Below are 18,274 nucleotides of genomic sequence, written 5' to 3' on the forward strand. Positions count from 1 at the left end.
GATGGGGGCAAGTATCTAAATCCCTTGATCTCAACTCCTGTATGTCCTAGAGACCCACATCACCAACCATTTGAAAGGTAATTGCCTGCTCTTTCAAACTGTGTGTGTGTGTGTGTCTTGGGGTATAGAGTATAGGCGCAATTCCGAAAAAAATAAACTACACATGTTTAAGCACTTTGTAACATTATAACAGGCCATCAAAAGGCATAGGGGCCCACATGTCCCCTTGCTCTTTTATCTCTAGAATTTTATTGACATTTTATGAAGTAGGAACGGCACTTTTAAAGCCCAGAAGCCCCACTTACATATCAAAATAAAGCCCCTATATAATAGATAAATACATATAATAAACAAGCATTTATTTGACTAGAGGATCATGTGAGCCCCTACATGCAAATTGAAGCTATATAAATATACCTGATTTATTAAAGTTTAGGAAAAAAACACACACACTTATTTATTCAAATTGTAATACATTATTTTTTTTAATGAAAGGGTTTCTAAGCATTTATAATAGGCCATCAAAAAAGACTTAGAGACCCCTAACACCCCTTGTTTTAAAGCCCAGAATACCCTCTTTAAAATAAAGCCCCTATATAAGTTTATGTATATCTATGTATATAATAGTGATCTGCTGGGTTGAATACATGTCCATTAATTTGAATAGAGGCACATGGGAGCCCATATGTGCAGATTACAATGTAAATAACCAGACATCCCAACCTGCAAAAACTAATTTCAGGGAGGTGCCCCCCTGCCCCAATTCAGAATTCCTCAGTGCTCTGATTATGAAATAGTTGAAAATATTATCACAAAAAGTGTGTGGGGGGGTAAAATTAAAAAGACAAGATGAACCTTGCATGTATAAATATATATAAATATATAACCACTTTATAGCTATAAAGTATGGTAGTCTGCACAATATAAAGTATGGGAATCTGCAAAATATAAAGTATGGAAGTATGCACAATATAAAGTATGGGAGTCTGCACAATAGAAAGTATGGGAGTCTGCACAATATAGAGAGTATGGGAGTCTGCACAATATAAAGTGTGGGAGTCTGCACAATATAGAGTATGGGAGTCTGCACAATATATAGTTTAGGTGTCTGCACAATATAGAGTTTGGGAGTCTGCACAATATAAAGTATAGTAGTCTGCACAATATAAGGTATCTGAGTCTGCACAATATAAGGTATGGGAGTCTGCACAATATAAAGTATGGGAGTCTGCACAATATAAAGTGTAGGAGTTTGCACAATATAAAGTTTGGGAGTCTGCACAATATAGAGTATGGAAATCTGCACAATATAGAGTATGGGAGTCTGCACAATATAAAGTATGGAAGTCTGCATAATATAAAGAATAGGAGTCTGCACCATATAAAGTTTGGGAGTCTGCACAATATAATGTATGGGAGTCTGCACAATATAAAGTATGGGGGTCTGCACAATAAAACGTTTGAGATTCTGCACAATATAACGTTTGGGAGTCTGCACAATATAAAGTATGGTAGTCTTCACAATATAAAGTATGGGAATCTGCACAATATAAAGTAAAGTATGGAAGTCTGCACAATATAAAGTTTGGGAGTCTGCACAATATAAAGTATGGGAGTCTGCACAATATAAAGTATGGGGGTATGTGCAATATAGAGAGTATGGGAGTCTGCACAATATAAAGTATGGGAATCTGCACAATATAAAGTTTGGGAGTCTGCACAATATAGAGAGTATGGGAGTCTGCACAATATAAGGTTTAGGGGTCTGCACAATATAGAGTTTGGGAGTCTGCACAATATAGAGTTTAGGGGTCTGTACAATATAGAGTTTGGGAGTCTGCACAATATAAAGTATGGAATTCTGCACAGTATAAAGTATGGGAGTCTGCACAATATAAGGTATTGGAGTCTGCACAATATAAAGTATGGGAGTCTGTACAATATAAAGTATGGGAGTCTGCACAATATAACGTTTGGGAGTCTGCACAATATAGAGTATGTGAGTCTGCACAATATAAAGTATAGGAGTCTGCACAATATAAAGTTTGGGAGTCTGCACAATATAGAGTATGGGAGTCTGCACAATATAAGGTATGGGAGTCTGCACAATATAATGTATGGGAGTATGCACAATATAAAGTATGGGGGTCTGCACAATAAAAAGTATGGGCACAAATATGTAAATCTGTATTGTATTTTTACCATATTGCTCCCTTCTGTTTTCCCTTTTCATTTCTGTACCCTAAATGGACTCTCAATAATAATAAAAAAAAAAGTATGGGAATCTGCAAAATCTAAAGTAAAGTATGGGAGTCTGCACAATATAAAGTATGGGAGTCTGAACAATATAAAGTATGGGAATCTGCACAATATAGAGAGTATGGGAGTCTGCACATCTCATCTATATATATCAGGTCTACTATGTCTCGCACAGCACTAGAGTTCAGGAAGGGGGAGAAAAGTCCAGAGAGGAACACAGTAGCTATTTACATTGAGCTACAATGGAACAGTGACACCTACAGGTAGAAATTAAAAGTGCAGGCACAAATTTGATTTTTCTCTGGCACTGCTCTTTCCGGGATATTGTGTTTAATTTGCGGGTGTCAGGGAGCCGCTATTTCAATGCGTGAGACTCCCAGAACTTCCGGAAGAGTTGGGATGTCTAAATAAATATACCAAAAGGCCCTTATTTATATGAGGATAATCCCTTATTCCTTTTGACTATAGAGTTTAGAAGAAAAAAACAATTACACACACACTATTGTTTGCAACATTATTTATTACAATTTTAAAAAAAATATACATTTTTCACATATTTTGTTGTGCATTATGAAATATTCATAAATTGACATTATAGTTTGAATCTCTTGGGTCTGATTAATAAAACAGCAGTGGGGATTAAATGTGAGCAGCATCTAGAAACTCCAAAACTGCTCAGCTGAGGGGTGGAAATGCATCAGCAGTTAAGGGTTAATTAATTTCTGTCTTTTTGTATGCAAAACTAATTGCACCTTGGAATGTCACTAAAGTTTCAAATTTGAAGTGGGTCATCAGGAGTCAAAAATAGCTTGAAAAACACTAATGTACATTTTTATCTTTCAAAGGCTTTAATATTAGTTTATTTTGTCAGTTGAACCCAGGACTATTAGTGCACTTTTCATTAAAAATGCTAATAATGCTTGTGTTAAAGGGTTATGAAACCCCAACTTTTTCTTTCATTATTCAGATAGAGCATACGATTTTAAACAACTTTCTAATTTACTTCTTCTTTTGTTGAGAAGCAGGAATGTTTGCTTAGCAGCCGGCCCATTTCTGCAGCACTATATGGGAGCAGTTTTGCAAGAATGTGATCAATTTGCGAGAGCACTGATGGCAGCACTATTCCTGCCATGTAGTGTTTCGTGCCTAGCTAGGTATCTCTTCAACACAGAAAATTATGATAACGAAGTAAATTTGATAATAGAAGTAAATTGTTGGGGGGTTTTTAAATGGCAATGCTCTGTCTGAATAACAAAATAACATCTTTGTGTTTCATATCTCTTTAAACTGCAGGTAATTGTGACCATGACCAGTAATTTGAACAAATAATTGGAAACAAATAGTTTTACATTATATTTATCATCATTTTGGTTGCTAATCAGTGGTAAGCACTGTGCTGTGGAGAATATGAAAAAAGACATTTTAATGCTTTTGTTATTTATGCTTTTACATCCTTAGCTTATAATGTCTATGTATATTATAGCTACATGAAGTGGAATATAATTTAAAATTAGAAAAGTCGTTAACACTTTAATAATTTCCCCACTGTTTTTATGCTTAGCGTCTTGTTGCGATGAATATGCCATTAAATAGCGATGGGACGGTCATGTTTAATGCTACGCTGTTTGCTTTGGTTCGGACATCATTGTGCATCAAAACAGACGGTAATTTTCCAATTTCGCTATATTATATGTTTACTATGTTTATTTTCTGATAGGTTGCACAGACCAGGGGCAGGATGATTAAACCTTTTCGGGGCCAGTTATGAAAAAACACGTCTACAGACGCAGGGGCTGCCCTCTGTGAATTATGTATAAGATAAAGGTGACAAGATGTCTCCCTTAGAAAGTAATTGGAAACTTTGCTGGGGAAAGAGAATAGGGGGAGCACGTTAAAAATTAAATTGTGCAACCAATACAAATTAGATTACTCTGCTTTTGTTGTACCTTACAAGTGCCTCTATTTTCATATACATGCATTTCATATGCATATCTTACAGATCAAACATGAACCACTGGAAATGTAAAAAAGCAATAACACTTAGGAAGCGTAAAATATTTGCATGTCTATTTTGTTACAGTAAAGTAATCTTGATGGAGAAATCAAATTTTGTTGACTAGCCGTGGGTATTCTAGAAGCTTGGTTAAGGTTTTCACCTACACCTCCGTCCAGCATGTGCTGTTTATACAGACTCTATTGAAGTATCTAATCTCACAATTTCAAAATTGACAAGGTTGTCTAGTTTTTGATTTCTTTTAAATTCTCTTTAACTCTTCTAAAGTTTTTTTTTAACATATGTTAGAGTGGAGTGTTTTATGGCTTAAATTCCCCCCCCCCCCCCATGTTTAAATTACTTTGTTCTGTTATGTTTTTAAGGCATTGTTGTGATTCCAGCATACTTCAATATGGAAGACAATATATTTGCAGAGGCATAAACCGCTGCAACATAGATGCGGCTCCATTGATTATAATCCATAAAACTGGTCATCTTTACTTGACTCTTTTTCTTGTATATTGATCTCCACCTTTATTAAGGTTTTCTGTTAGTAAAGACTCACTGATGTCACTTAAATTTAAATGTTGTTAAAATGTTGTTTCATGAGTTTGCAATTCTGACATTGTCATAATGATATTTCCCGCTACAAGCAATGCAAATTTACAGCAACAGGGTAATTTGTTTACCTGCATTCTCAAGTGCTCACACAATGAATTTGCAGCATAAGAGCTTCACAAATCACTGGAAAACTATCAGCCATTTTATTGTTTAGTATTGTTTACAATATATAATTCATCATTATTGTTGACCCTGTAAACATTACAGAAAGGATTAATATAATGCAACAGTTATTTAGTTCACTACACAGATTTTTAATATGCATCTCTGTGTCTCTCATTCTTTATTTCTTTTTCCCTGCCTCTCTCAGATTCAACTGTATACAGTAAGCAGGGCATATATTTCCATATGTAAACTGTTGCAATCCGTTTCCATCCCCACCACTGATAACCCATTTGAATGCATCTTTTAGGTTATCAGGATGGGCATATCTGTACTCTGTCGCTATATGGTTGCTTTGCAATCTTCACAAGTAATGTTTTAAATAAGGTTCATTACTATTGTTTGTTAAAGGGACAGTCTAGTCAAAATTAAACTTTCATTAATCAGATAGGGCATGCAATTTTAAACAACTTTCCACAATTCACTTTCATCATCAAATTTGCTTTGTTCTCTTGCTATTCTTAGTTGAAAACTAAACCTAGGTAGGCTAATATGCTAATTTTGAAGGCCGTCCCTTATTTCAATGCATTTGACAGTTTTTCACAGCTACAGGGTGTTAGTTCATGTGTGCCATATAGATAACATTGTGCTTACACCCGTGGAGTTACTTATTAGAGGGCACTGATTGGCTAAAATGCAAGTCTGTCAGAAGAACTGAAATAAGGGGGCAGTCTGCTTAGATACAAGGTAATCACAGAGGTAATAAGTATATTACTATAACCGTGTTGGTTATGCAAAACTGGGGAATGGGTAATAAAGGGATTATCTATCTTTTTAAACAATAACAATGTTGGAGTAGACTGTCCCTTTAAATGTCCATTTCCATTTTGGGGGTGTTCTGAAAACAAAATGGTAACTACAAGTTTCTATGCAAAACACTATTATAATATCTTTTTTTACTGGATTTTAATTTTGATTAAACTGTAAATCATGACACTACTGTCTGTTTGCTTTGTGTCTTCCTAAGAAGGTCCAAACCTTCACAAAAGTGCCTTTCAAAATGCCTGCACCTACATTACTGAACTCACAGTCGCAAATGCTCGTTCAAGGTTACAAGTTCAGTAATGTAGGTGCAAGTACTTTAAAAGGCAGTCTGTTGAATACTTGTTTGTGTTAAGAAACTCAGCTCCCAATTCGTTCAGAGACTAAAAAGCTTGTAATTGAAGCCTATATACTGTTGTAAATGCGTGAGCTCAGCATGGTCATTTCCTATTCATAAGCATTGTGACCATGGCTAAAATAAGAACAGTCTGTATTTATTTTACTTAATGCCAGATGCCATGCTCATTCTTTTGTAACAACATTCAAAGAGGTATAAAGATCTTAAAAAACACGACTGACAAAAGTGTTTAAGAATTCACAAGATAAAAAATACCATGCTAAGTTGAGCACATGTAGTTCACACCCATTTTGTGTCCTTCACTTTACAGCTACTGAAAATAACCACATCTTTAAACTTCACACCACTTAAAGGGACAGTGTACTGTGAAATTGATTTCCCCACAGTGGGCCAGATTATGAGTGGAGCGCTTTTTAACGCTCCTGCTCAAGCTTTAACTGTGCTAGAAGTAAGCTTTTTGCCTTTATGTGTATTATGAGTTGAAAGTAAACAGTTTTTGCTTGTGCGCTTACCCAACAAGCGCAAAAAGCCAAACTTACGGCTAGATTACGAGTTTTGCGTTATGAGCGGCGCGGTGCTAACTTGCAAGTTATTGTCACCGCTCACTTCCCTACAGCGCTGGTATTACAGGTTTACATAAACCCTGCGTTAACAGGCAAAGCATGAGCGTAGAGCAAAATTGAGCTCCATACCGCACTTTAATACCAGCGCTGCTGAAAGCTGCGGTGAGCTGGTTTTACGTGCTCGTGCACGATTTCCCCATAAACATCAATGGGGAGAGCCGGCTGAAAAAAAGCCTAACACCTGCAATAAAGCAGCGTAAAGCTCTGTAACGCAGCCCCATTGATTCCTATGGAGAAACTAAATTTATGTTTACACCTAACACCCTAACATAAACCCTGAGTCTAAACACCCCTAATCTGCTGCCCCCGACATCGCCAACACCTACATTACACCTATTAACCCCTAATCTGCCGCCCTCGCCACCTAAATTACAGTTATTAACCCCTAATATGCCACCCCAAGGTCGCCGCCACCTACATTACACTTATTAACCCCTAATCTGCCGCCCCCAATGTCACCGCCACCTACATTATACTTATTAACCCCTAATCTGCCACCCCAATGTTGCCGCCGCTATACTAAAGTTATTAACCCCTAACCCTAAAACCTCCTAACTTTAATGTAATTAAAATAAATCTAAATAAATTTATTAATAACTAACTAATTCCTATTTAAAACAAAATACTTACCTGTAAAATAAACCCTAAGCTAGCTACAATATAACTAATAGTTACATTGTAGCTAGCTTAGGTTTTATTTTTATTTCACAGCTAAGTTTGTATTTATTTTAGCTAGGTAGAATAGTAACTAAATATTTATGAACTATTTACTAACTACCTAGCTAAAATAAATACAAATTTACCTGTAAAATAAAACCTAACCTAAGTTACACTAACACCTAACCTTACACTACAATTAAATAAATTAAATAAATTACATAAAATAAATACAATTACCTAAATTACAAAAAACCCCCACTAAATTACACAAAATAAAAAAAAGAAATTATCAGATATGTAAACTAATTACACCTAATCTAATAGCCCTATCAAAATAAAAATAAAAACCCTAGCCTAAACTAAACTACCAATAGCCCTAAAAAGGACCTTTTGCGGGGCGTTGCCCCAAAGAAATCAGCTCTTTTACCTTTAAAAAAAAAATACAAACAACCCCCCAACTGTAAAAACCCACCACCGACACAACCATCCCCCCAAATAAAAGCCTAACTAAAAAAAACTAAGCTCCCCATTGCCCTGAAAAGAGCATTTGGATGGGCATTGCCCCTAAAAGGGCATTTAGCTCTTTTTCAAGTGCCCAAACCCCTAATCTAAAAATAAAACCCACCCAATAAACCCTTACAAAAGCCTAACACTAACCCCCACCACTTACAGTTTTTGAAGACCCGACATCCGTCCTCAACCAAGTCAGCAGAAGTCCTCAACGAAGCGACAGAAGTCTTCATCCAACCGGGCAGAAGTCTTCATCCAGACGGCATCTTCTATCTTCATCCATCCGGCATGGAGCAGCTCCATCTTCAAGACATCCGGCGCGGAGCATCCTCTTCAATCAACGTCTTCTTGCAGAATCAATGTTCCTTTAAATGACGTCATCCAAGATGGCATCCCTTGAATTACGATTGGCTGATAGAATTCTATCAGCCAATCTTAATTAAAGGTGAAAAAATCCTATTGGCTGATGCAATCAGCCAATAGGATTGAGCTTGCATTCTATTGTGTGACCTCCTTGGCACTAAGCACATCTTGAACTCTTTTGGAGAGACTGTCCTGAAGTTTTCGGTAAGTAATCTTCTGATATATTATACCAGGCTTCTTTCAGCACTTCCCAGAGTTCTTCTTTAGATTTAGGTTGTCTTTTATTACTTTCTCTATCCAGGTGATCCTATACTGCCTCTATAATATTCAGGTCTGGACTTTCTGGACATCTATGACTGTCAGTGTTTTATAAGATGTTTTTCTCTCCAAATATAATTTCACTGCATTAGTAGTGTGCTTGGGAACATTATCATGCTGAAAAATAAAACCAATCCCAATCAGGCACTTTCCAAAAGGAATGGCATAATGAATTAAAAACTGTCTGTACTTTTCAGCATTTATGATCAATTCGAACAATATCACCAAAACTGGCAGAAATGCAGTCCCAAACCAGGACATGCCCTCCACCATTTTAATTGAAGGCCACAAGCACTCATTCTTCCATCTCTCTCCAACTTTTCTCAGATACTGTATTGTCGACGATTGGACCCAAAAATTTCAAACTTGGATTTGTCACTCCATAATACTCTTTTCCACTGATCTTCATTCCAATCCTTGTGAGCTTTAGCATATCTTAGCCTTTTTACCCTTTTCCCCTTCCGAAAAAGTGGTTTCTTAGCTGCTACCCTTCCACAAAGACCATTCCTGATCAAGCTTCAATGGACTGTAGAAGGGTCAACTTGGCATCTCGATGGAGCTGCCAGATGCTGACCCAGGTCTTTGCTGGTCTTTTTCCAGTCTCTCAAAGAAGAACTCAGATTTTGAAAGTTTTCTTGGCCTTCCAGTCCTTTTTTATCCTTGATCTCTCCAGATTCTTCAAATGTCTTTATAACAGCTTGAATAGCACATATTGAGTATCCAGTTTGTTTGCTGATTTCCCTTTGAAGTGGCCTTGCTGATGCAAAAACAAAAAATGTATGCTTACCTGATAAATTTCTTTCTTTCTGGACATGGAGAGTCCACAACGTCATTCCAATTACAAGTGGGGTATTTAACTCCTGGCCAGCAGGAGGAGGCAAAGAGCACCCCAGCAAAGCTGTTAAAGGGACAGTTTATTCAAAAAATTTCTCCCCTTTTATTTGTTCCAAATGTTTCACTTTACCTGCTGGAGTGTATTAAATTGTTTATAAGTATTTCCATTGACCTTATATTGGCATTTGAAATAGTTTATATAGCCAGTGGTATCCACACCTATACTTAAAGTTTTTGGTCTCGAGGCCAAGCTGTCTAAACACAGCCAGCAGAAGAAATTACTCTCCCAGTGGGTTATAGAAGAGATAAGGTAATAAAATGTTAATTTTCCATTGTTCTCTCCAAGTATTGGTGATTGGCTTATCGACGGATATAAGATAAAGAAGCAGGTATATTTACACAGTAATGCAATCTGATTATACGTACAAGCTCAACCCATTTTATTAGGTTGTGGCTTCAAAACACAAAATCAGCTAATTCATATACACAAATAAGCCTTAACAAATCAAATATCATAAATGTTATACTCTGTAGCTGGTAAAAAAGTAATTGGAAACACATTAAGGGAAAAACAATTTTATAGTATACTGTCCCTAACTGCCTTACCCATAACCCCCAGTCATACAGCCGAAGGAAATGGAAAAGGAAGAACAACGCAAGGGTGTAAAAGGTGCCTGAGGTTAACGCAAAAAAACTGCAGAATTATAATGTAAAAAGAGGGAGGGGTCATGGACTCTCCATGTCCGGAAAGAAAGAAATGTATCAGGTAAGCATACATTTTGTTTTCTTTCCTATGACATGGAGAGTCCACAACGTCATTCCAATTACTAGTGGGAACCAATACCCAAGCTAGAGGACACGGAATTAACAGGGGGAGAAGAAAGGCTGTAGGACCTAAACAGAAGGCACCACCGCTTGTAGAACCTTTTTCCAAAAAGAACCCTCGGCCGAGGCAAAAGTATCAAATTTGGAAAAAGTATGTAGAGAGGACTAAGTTGCCGCCTTGCAAATCTGATCCAAAGAAGCTTCATTTTTTTAAAGCCCAAGAAGAGGAGACAGCCCTAGTGGAATGAGCCGTAGTTCTCTCAGGAGTCTGCTGTCCAGCAGTCTCATAAGCTATACAAATCAAACTTCTCAACCAGAGAGAAAGAAGTAGAAGTGGCCTTCTGACCCTTACGCTTTCCAGAGAAAACAACAAACAGGGCAGAAGATTGCCGAAATTCTTTAGTAGCTTGTAAGTAGAATTTTAGAGCCCGCACAACATCCAAGTTATGCAAAAGACGTTCCTTTTGAGAAGAAAGATTAAGACAAAAAGAAGGAGCAACTATTTCCTGATTAATGTTTCGATCCGATACCAGGGAGAAACACCAATTTAGTACGAAGGGAATATCAGTATAAACGGAGCCTGCTGCAAAACTTTAAGAACTAAATTAAGGCTTCACGGGGAACAACAGGTTTAAACACAGGCCTGATTCTAACCAGGGCCTGTACAAAGGCTTGAACATCTGGTAAGTCTGTCAGGCGTTTTTGCAGAAGGATAGATAACACAGAAAACTGACCCTTTAGGGTACTGACCGATAACCTTTTGCAGGCCATCCTGAAGAAAAGACAAAATGCAGGGAATCCTCCACCGGCTCCAGGAGAACCCTTTAGATTCACACAAATAAAAATATTTATGCCATATCTTATGGTAAATATTGCGAGTAATCGTTTTTTGATCTGAATCATAGTTTCAATGACCGCTCCAGAAAAACCATGCCTAGATCAAACTAGGCATTCAATCTTCAAGCAGTTAGCTTCAGAGCATCTAAGTTTGGATAGAGGAAAAGACCCTGAAGTAGAAGGTCTTTCCTCTGAGGTAACCTCCAAGGAGGTAGAGATGACATCCTTAATAGATCTGCGAACCAGATCCTGCGAGGCCATGCAGGAGCTATTAGTATAACCGATACTCTCTCTTGTTTGATACGAGCAATGACTCGTGGTAGGAGAGCAAACAGAGGAAACAGATTGTCAGGCTGAGTGGCATTAGATTATATATATATATATATATATATATATACACACACAAACACATACCTATATATAATAAGGTAAAATAATTAATTTGTAGATGAAACTGGCTAATGTAAGTTAAATTCTAAAATCAGAATTTTCAGCCCCAAACCCTCTCTACATTAAATGCACAGACTACCTGCTGTGACTAGATACACATTACAGCCCAGGATGTCTCAATTTTCCATTTCAAAGGAATCCTGTTTTCCTATCTGAAGGAACAGTCGCTCAGTCTAGAGCCAACCTTTTGAAGCCCAAGTATATGCAAAGGAAGAGAGTAGATCTCACAAAATAAGTGAGGTCTAAAAGTCTAGGTAAAACAGCACCTATAATTCTACATAAAAAAATAAGTAAAAAGTCAGATACAAACGATCTATGCAAAAAGTGTATAATATATGTATTAGAAATACAATTGTTTAAACGTATAAACATTTGAAATCATGCACGTAAGGGGTCCCCTATATATTATAAAGTACAAGGAAATAGCAAACTTACGGCGAGATTATGAGTCTTGCGTTAGCCTTAAAAAGCAGGGTTGAGAGGTCCCAACGCTGCTTTTTAACGCCCACTGGTATTAGGAGTCTGGCAGGTACAGGTGTACCGCTCGCTTTTTTTCCGCGACTCGAGCATACCGCAAATCCCCTTACGTCAATTGCGTATCCTATCTTTTCAATGGGACTTGCCTAACGCCGGTATTACGAGTCTTAGAAGAAGTGAGCGGTAGACCCTCTCCTGTCAAGACTCCTACCGCATTTAAAAGTCAGTAGTTAAGAGTTTTATGGGCTAACGCCATAACATAAAGCTCTTAACTAAAGTGCTAAAAAGTACACTAACACCCATAAACTACATATTAACCCCTAAACTGAGCCCCCCCCCCCCCCCCATCGGAAACACTTAAATAAAGTTTTTAACCCCTAATCTGCCGACGGGACATCACCGCCACTTTAATAAATATATTAACCCCAAAAACCGCCGCACTCCCGCCTCGCAAACACTAGTTAAATTTTATTAACCCCTAATCTGCCGTCCCTAACACCGCCGACACCTACCTACATTTATTAACCCCTAATCTGCCGCCCCCAACGTCACCGCTACTATATTAAATTTATTAACCCCTAAACCTAAGTCAAACCCTAAATCTAACCTCCCCTAACTTAGATATAATTTAAATAAAATTACTATCATTAACTAAATTATTCCTATTTAATACTTACCTATAAAATAAACCCTAAGATGGCTAGAATGTAACTATTAGTTATATTGTAGCTAGCTTAGGGTTTGTATTTATTTTAACTAGGTACAATAGTTATTAAATAGTTATTAACTATTTAATAACTACCTAGTTAAAATAAGTAAAAATTTACCTGTAAAATAAACCCTAACCAGAGTTAGTTACACCTAACACTACACTATCATTAAATAAATTAACTAAATTACCTAAAATTAATTACAATTAAATTAAATAAACTAAAGTACGAAAAAAAACCCACTAAATTACAGAAAAAAATAAAATAATTACAAGAATTTTAAACTAATTACACCTAATCTAAACCCCCTAATAAAATAAAAAAGCCCCCCAAAATAATAAAAATCCCTACCCTATACTAAATTACAAATAGCCCTTAAAAGGGCTTTTTGCAGGGCATTGCCCCAAAGTAATCAGCTCTTTTACCTGTAAAATAAAATACAATACCCCCCCAACATTAAAACCCACCACCCACACTCCCAACCCTACTCTAAAACCCCACCCAATCCCCCCTTAATAAAACATAACCCTACCCCCTTGAAGATCACCCTACTGTGACACGTCTTCACCCAGCTGGGCACAAGTGGTCCTCCAGAGGGGCAGAAGTCTTCATCCGATCCGGGCAGAAGAGGACCTCCAGAGGGGCAGAAGTCTTCATCCAGGCGGCATCTTCTATCTTCATCCATCCGGAGCGGGTCCATCTTGAAGCCAGCTGACGCGGAGCATCCATCCAGACCGACGACTACATGACAAATGAATATTCCTTTAAATGACTTCATCCAAGATGGCCACCCTTGAATTCCGATTGGCTGATAGGATTCTATCAGCCAATCAGAATTAAGGTAGAAAAAATCCTATTGACTGATGCAATCAGCCAATAGGATTGAAGTTTAATCCTATTGGCTGATCCAATCAGCCAATAGGATTGAGCTTGCATTCTATTGGCTGTTCCAATCAGCCAGTAGAATGCAAGCTCAATCCTATTGGCTGATTGGATCAGCCAATAGGATTTTTCCTACCTTAATTCCGATTGGCTGATAGAATCCTATCAGCCAATCGGAATTCAAGGGACGCCATCTTGGATGACGTAATTTAAAGGAATTGTCATTCGTTGTGTTTTCGTCGGTCTGGATGCTCTGCGTCAGCTGGCTTCAAGATGGACTCGCTCCGGATGGATGAAGATAGAAGATGCCGCCTGGATGACGACTTCTACCCCTCTGGAGGTCCTCTTCTGCCCGGATTGGATGAAGACTTCTGCCCCTCTGGAGGACCACTTCTACCCGGATGGGTGAAGACGTCTCACGGTAGGGTGATCTTCAAGGGGGTAGTGTTAGGTTTTATTAAGGGGTTATTGGGTGGGTTTTAGATTAGGGTTGGGTGTGTGGGTGGTGGGTTTTAATGTTGGGGGGGTATTGTATTTTTTTTACAGGTAAAAGAGCTGATTACTTTGGGGCAATGCCCCGCAAAAAGCCCTTTTAAGGGCTATTTGTAATTTAGTATAGGGTAGGGATTTTTATTATTTTGGGGGGCTTTTTTATTTTATTAGGGGTTTAGATTAGGTGTAATTAGTTTAAAATTCTTGTAATTATTTTATTTTTTTCTGTAATTTAATGTTTGTTTTTTTCCATACTTTAGTTTATTTAATTTAATTGTAATTAATTGTAGGTAATTTAGTTAATTTATTTAATGATAGTGTAGTGTTAGGTGTACTTGTAACTTAGGTTAGGGTTTATTTTACAGGAAAATTTGTACTTATTTTAACTAGGAAGTTATTAAATAGTTAATAACTATTTAATAACTATTGTACCTAGTTAAAATAAATACAAACTTGCCTGTAAAATAAAAATAAACCCTAAGCTAGCTACAATGTAACTATTAGTTATATTGTAGCTAGCTTAGGGTTTATTTTATAGGTAAGTATTTAGTTTTAAATAGGAATAATTTATTTAATTGTAGTAATTTAATTTAGATTATTTTAAATTATATTTAAATTAGGTGGGGTTAGGGTTAGACTTAGATTTAGGGGTTAATAACTTTATTATAGTGGCAGCAGCTTTGGCGGTGGCAGATTTGGGGTTAATAAGTGTAGTTAGGTGGCGGCAACATGGGGGCGGCAGAGTAGGGGTTAATAAATATAATGTAGGTGTTGGCGATGTTGGGGGCATAAGATTAGGGTTTCATAGGGATAATGTAGGTGGCGGCGGTGTCCGGAGCGGCAGATTAGGGGTTAATACTATTATGCAGGTGGCGGCGATGTCGGGGACGGCAGATTAAGGGTTAATAAGTGTAAGATTAGGGGTCTTTAGACTCGGGGTTCATGTTAGGGTGTTAGGTGTAGACATAACTTTTGTTTTCCCATAGGAATCAATGGGGCTGTGTTAGAAGCTGAACGCTGCTTTTTTGCAGGTGTTTGGTTTTTTTCAGCCGATTCTGCCCCATTGATTCCTAAGGGGACGTTTTTCCAGCTCACCGCTACCGTAAGCAACGCTGGTATTGAGGTGAGATGTGGAGCTAAATTTTGCTCTACGCTCACCTTTTTGCGGCCAGTGTTAATTTTGACGGCAAATTTCAATTTAGTCTTAATTTTAGTCTTTTGACTAAAATGCCATTTTAGTTTTAGTCGTATTTTAGTCATCTGAATTGTTTTAGTTTTAGTCTAGTTTTAGTCGACTGAATTTTCAGTAGATTTTAGTCGACTAAATCCCAGTAGATTTTAGTCAACTAAAATCTAAGGGGTTTAGTTAAAGTGTAAAGTGTAATGCGTTATTTAAGCGTTTCTCTATCATTTGCAAACTGATTACATACTCCAGGAGTAAACATAACACCTGTTAATATTTATGGTATTAAGGTTTAAACATGCAATATAGACACAGATTTAGCCGTTGTGATATGTAACATCTTTATTAAACTTACAATTAAATAAAACCAAGTTTCATAAAAAAACAGAAGTGCAACTTTAAAATATAAAAAAAAAACTGTATTGGCTAAATTGAACATATTACCCAATATAAAACCTTTAACAGTTCTCTGTTAATAATTAAAACAAGTATCAAGTAACTCAACACAACAAAAAGTTTCTGCAGATAGCACAGGCACAGCTTAACTTAAACCCATACGTGTGGGTTATGCTTATTTCTATAGGAAGAATCAATTGATTGTTCACAGATTCGAAAAAGTTTCGGCAACGATGTTAGCACTGCTCTAGAACTTCCAAACTCATTATATACTCCTGGAGTAAAGGTTTATTAACCTGTTTTTATTTATGGTATTAAGGTTTGAACATGCAATACAGATTTAACAGATTTAACTGTTGTGGTATATAACATGTCTTTATTTATCTTAACATTTAATAAAATTAAGTTTCGTAAATTTTACAAAAGAGCAGTAATTAGATATGGATTGATTATAACAACTTGCATAAAATGTTTTTGTCAGCAAATTTTGATTTAGTTTTAGTCATAGTCTTTTGACTAAAATGTCATTTTGATTTAGTTTTAGTCATAGTCTTTTGACTAAAATGTCATTTTAGTTTTAGTCGTATTTTAGTCATCAGAATTTCTTTAGTTTTATAGTCATTTTAGTCTAGTTTTAGTCGACGAAATTAACACTGTTTGCGGCTAACGCCGGGTTTAAAAAAAACTGTAATACCAGCGTTGTCTTAAGTGAGCGGTCAAATAAAAATGTTTGTTAGCAACGCACCCCTTTTACCGCAAAACTCGTACTCTCGGTGTTAGATAGATAAAGTGGTGCACCACATATGCTCAGTATAACAGTTAATTCTACATCAAAAAATAAGTAAAAAGTCAGATACAAACGATCTATGCTCAGTATAACAGTTAATGCCAAAAAAAGATTTCCAAAGATTGCTGGGAAGAGAGAAGCACTGCAGAAAAGCATGAATGCATAGGTGTTAGCAAGCTCAGCAAAGCAGTCAATGTTAGTAAAGTTTTCCAGTTTAGGCTGAATTATAGCAACGTAATGCAGAAAGCGGCAGAGCGAAAGCATAAGCATGGAGCAAGGCAATTCCACAAGCAGATGTTAAATCTTCAGACAACCTAATAAATCCTTGTACAATCACAGTCAACTCTACTGTTTGGGGATCCCCTCTTCACCACGATTACCCTCTGTGGCTTGTACAGATTCCTCACCTTTGGAACACTGCATATGGATAAGTATACATCTGACCAGTACGCTGGAGATAACGCTGGCTGCGTTCCATTTCACACTATCTGAAAGTGCAGTACTTTTGGTTCTGTGAGTGAATATACCATGCATCACCTATTTTCCTTAAGTGAGGATATTTGACTTTGATTGTACAATGATTTATCAGGTTGTCTGAAGATCAAATCACTTTACAAATCTGTAGCATAAAACTCTATAACTAAATCCATAATTAAAGTGTTAAAAAGTACACTAACACCCATAAACCACTTATTAACCCCTAAACCGAGGCCCTCCCGCATCGCAAACACTACAATTATTAACCCCTAATCTGTCGCTCCCCAACATTGTCGCCACTATAATAAACCTATTAACCTTTAAACTGCCGCCATCCCGTATCGCAAACACTATTTAAAGATTATTAACCCCTAATCTGTCGTCCGCCTACACCACCGCAAGCCCCCACAACGAAATATACTAAAATAAATTATTAACCCCTGACCTCCCACATCACTAACTCTACATAAATATTTTAACCCCTAACGTAACCCTAAGTCTAACCCTAACATAACCCTAAGCCTAACACCCCCTAACTTAAATATAATTAAAATAAAGCTAAATAAAGCTTACAATTATTACCTAAATAATTCCAATTTAAAACTAAATACATACTTACCTGTAAAATAAAACCTAAGCTAGCTACAATATAACTAATAGTTATATTGTAGCTATCTTAGGTTTTATTTTTACAGGTAAATTTGTTTTTATTTTAACTAGGTAGACTAGTTAGTAAATAGTTATTAACTATTTAATAACCACCTAGCTAAAATAAATACAAAGTTACCTGTAAAATAAAACCTAACCTGCCTTACACTAAAAACTAACATCACAATACAATAAAATTAATTAAATTATTAAAATACAATTTTCTAAATTAAAAAAAATAATAAACACTAAATTACAAAAAATAAAAAACAAATTACTCCTAATCTAATAGCCCTATCAAAATTAAAAAGCCCCCCCAAAATAAAAAAAAAACCTACACAAAATAGCAATAAAAAGGCTGCGCTACTGACAAAAACTTTACCAGACTACGTGATTCAAGGAGTATGATAGAAGCATCAATAAATGGTTCCATAACGACGTCCCGAGGAGCAGTGCAGAAACAGACTTGAATCTAGAGGGAGTGCTGCCGATCCAGAATCCGAAGGTCTCTCATCCACGGACAAACACACCAAAACTGCAGCAAAGAAGAAGAAGACAGCGCACATCCGATTCTAGGTAGGGGTATTTTATTCACAAAGACACACACTAGTAATCAACTTACTAGATTAAAAATATAAAACAGCAGG

The 18,274-nt window shown here is 36.7% G+C and overlaps 1 protein-coding gene across 1 annotated transcript in view; it reads left to right on the forward strand.

The window, feature by feature from the left end:
• Nucleotides 1–18,274, forward strand: part of CACNA1C (calcium voltage-gated channel subunit alpha1 C) — a 1,426,303-nt gene that overhangs the window by 1,217,713 nt on the left and 190,316 nt on the right. Inside the window, 1 exon segment of the mRNA XM_053719677.1 lies at nucleotides 3,821–3,923. Within this exon segment, the coding sequence (XP_053575652.1) occupies nucleotides 3,821–3,923 (103 nt within the window).

Source organism: Bombina bombina, chromosome 6, assembly GCF_027579735.1.
Source record: "Bombina bombina isolate aBomBom1 chromosome 6, aBomBom1.pri, whole genome shotgun sequence".
NCBI lineage: Eukaryota > Metazoa > Chordata > Amphibia > Anura > Bombinatoridae > Bombina > Bombina bombina.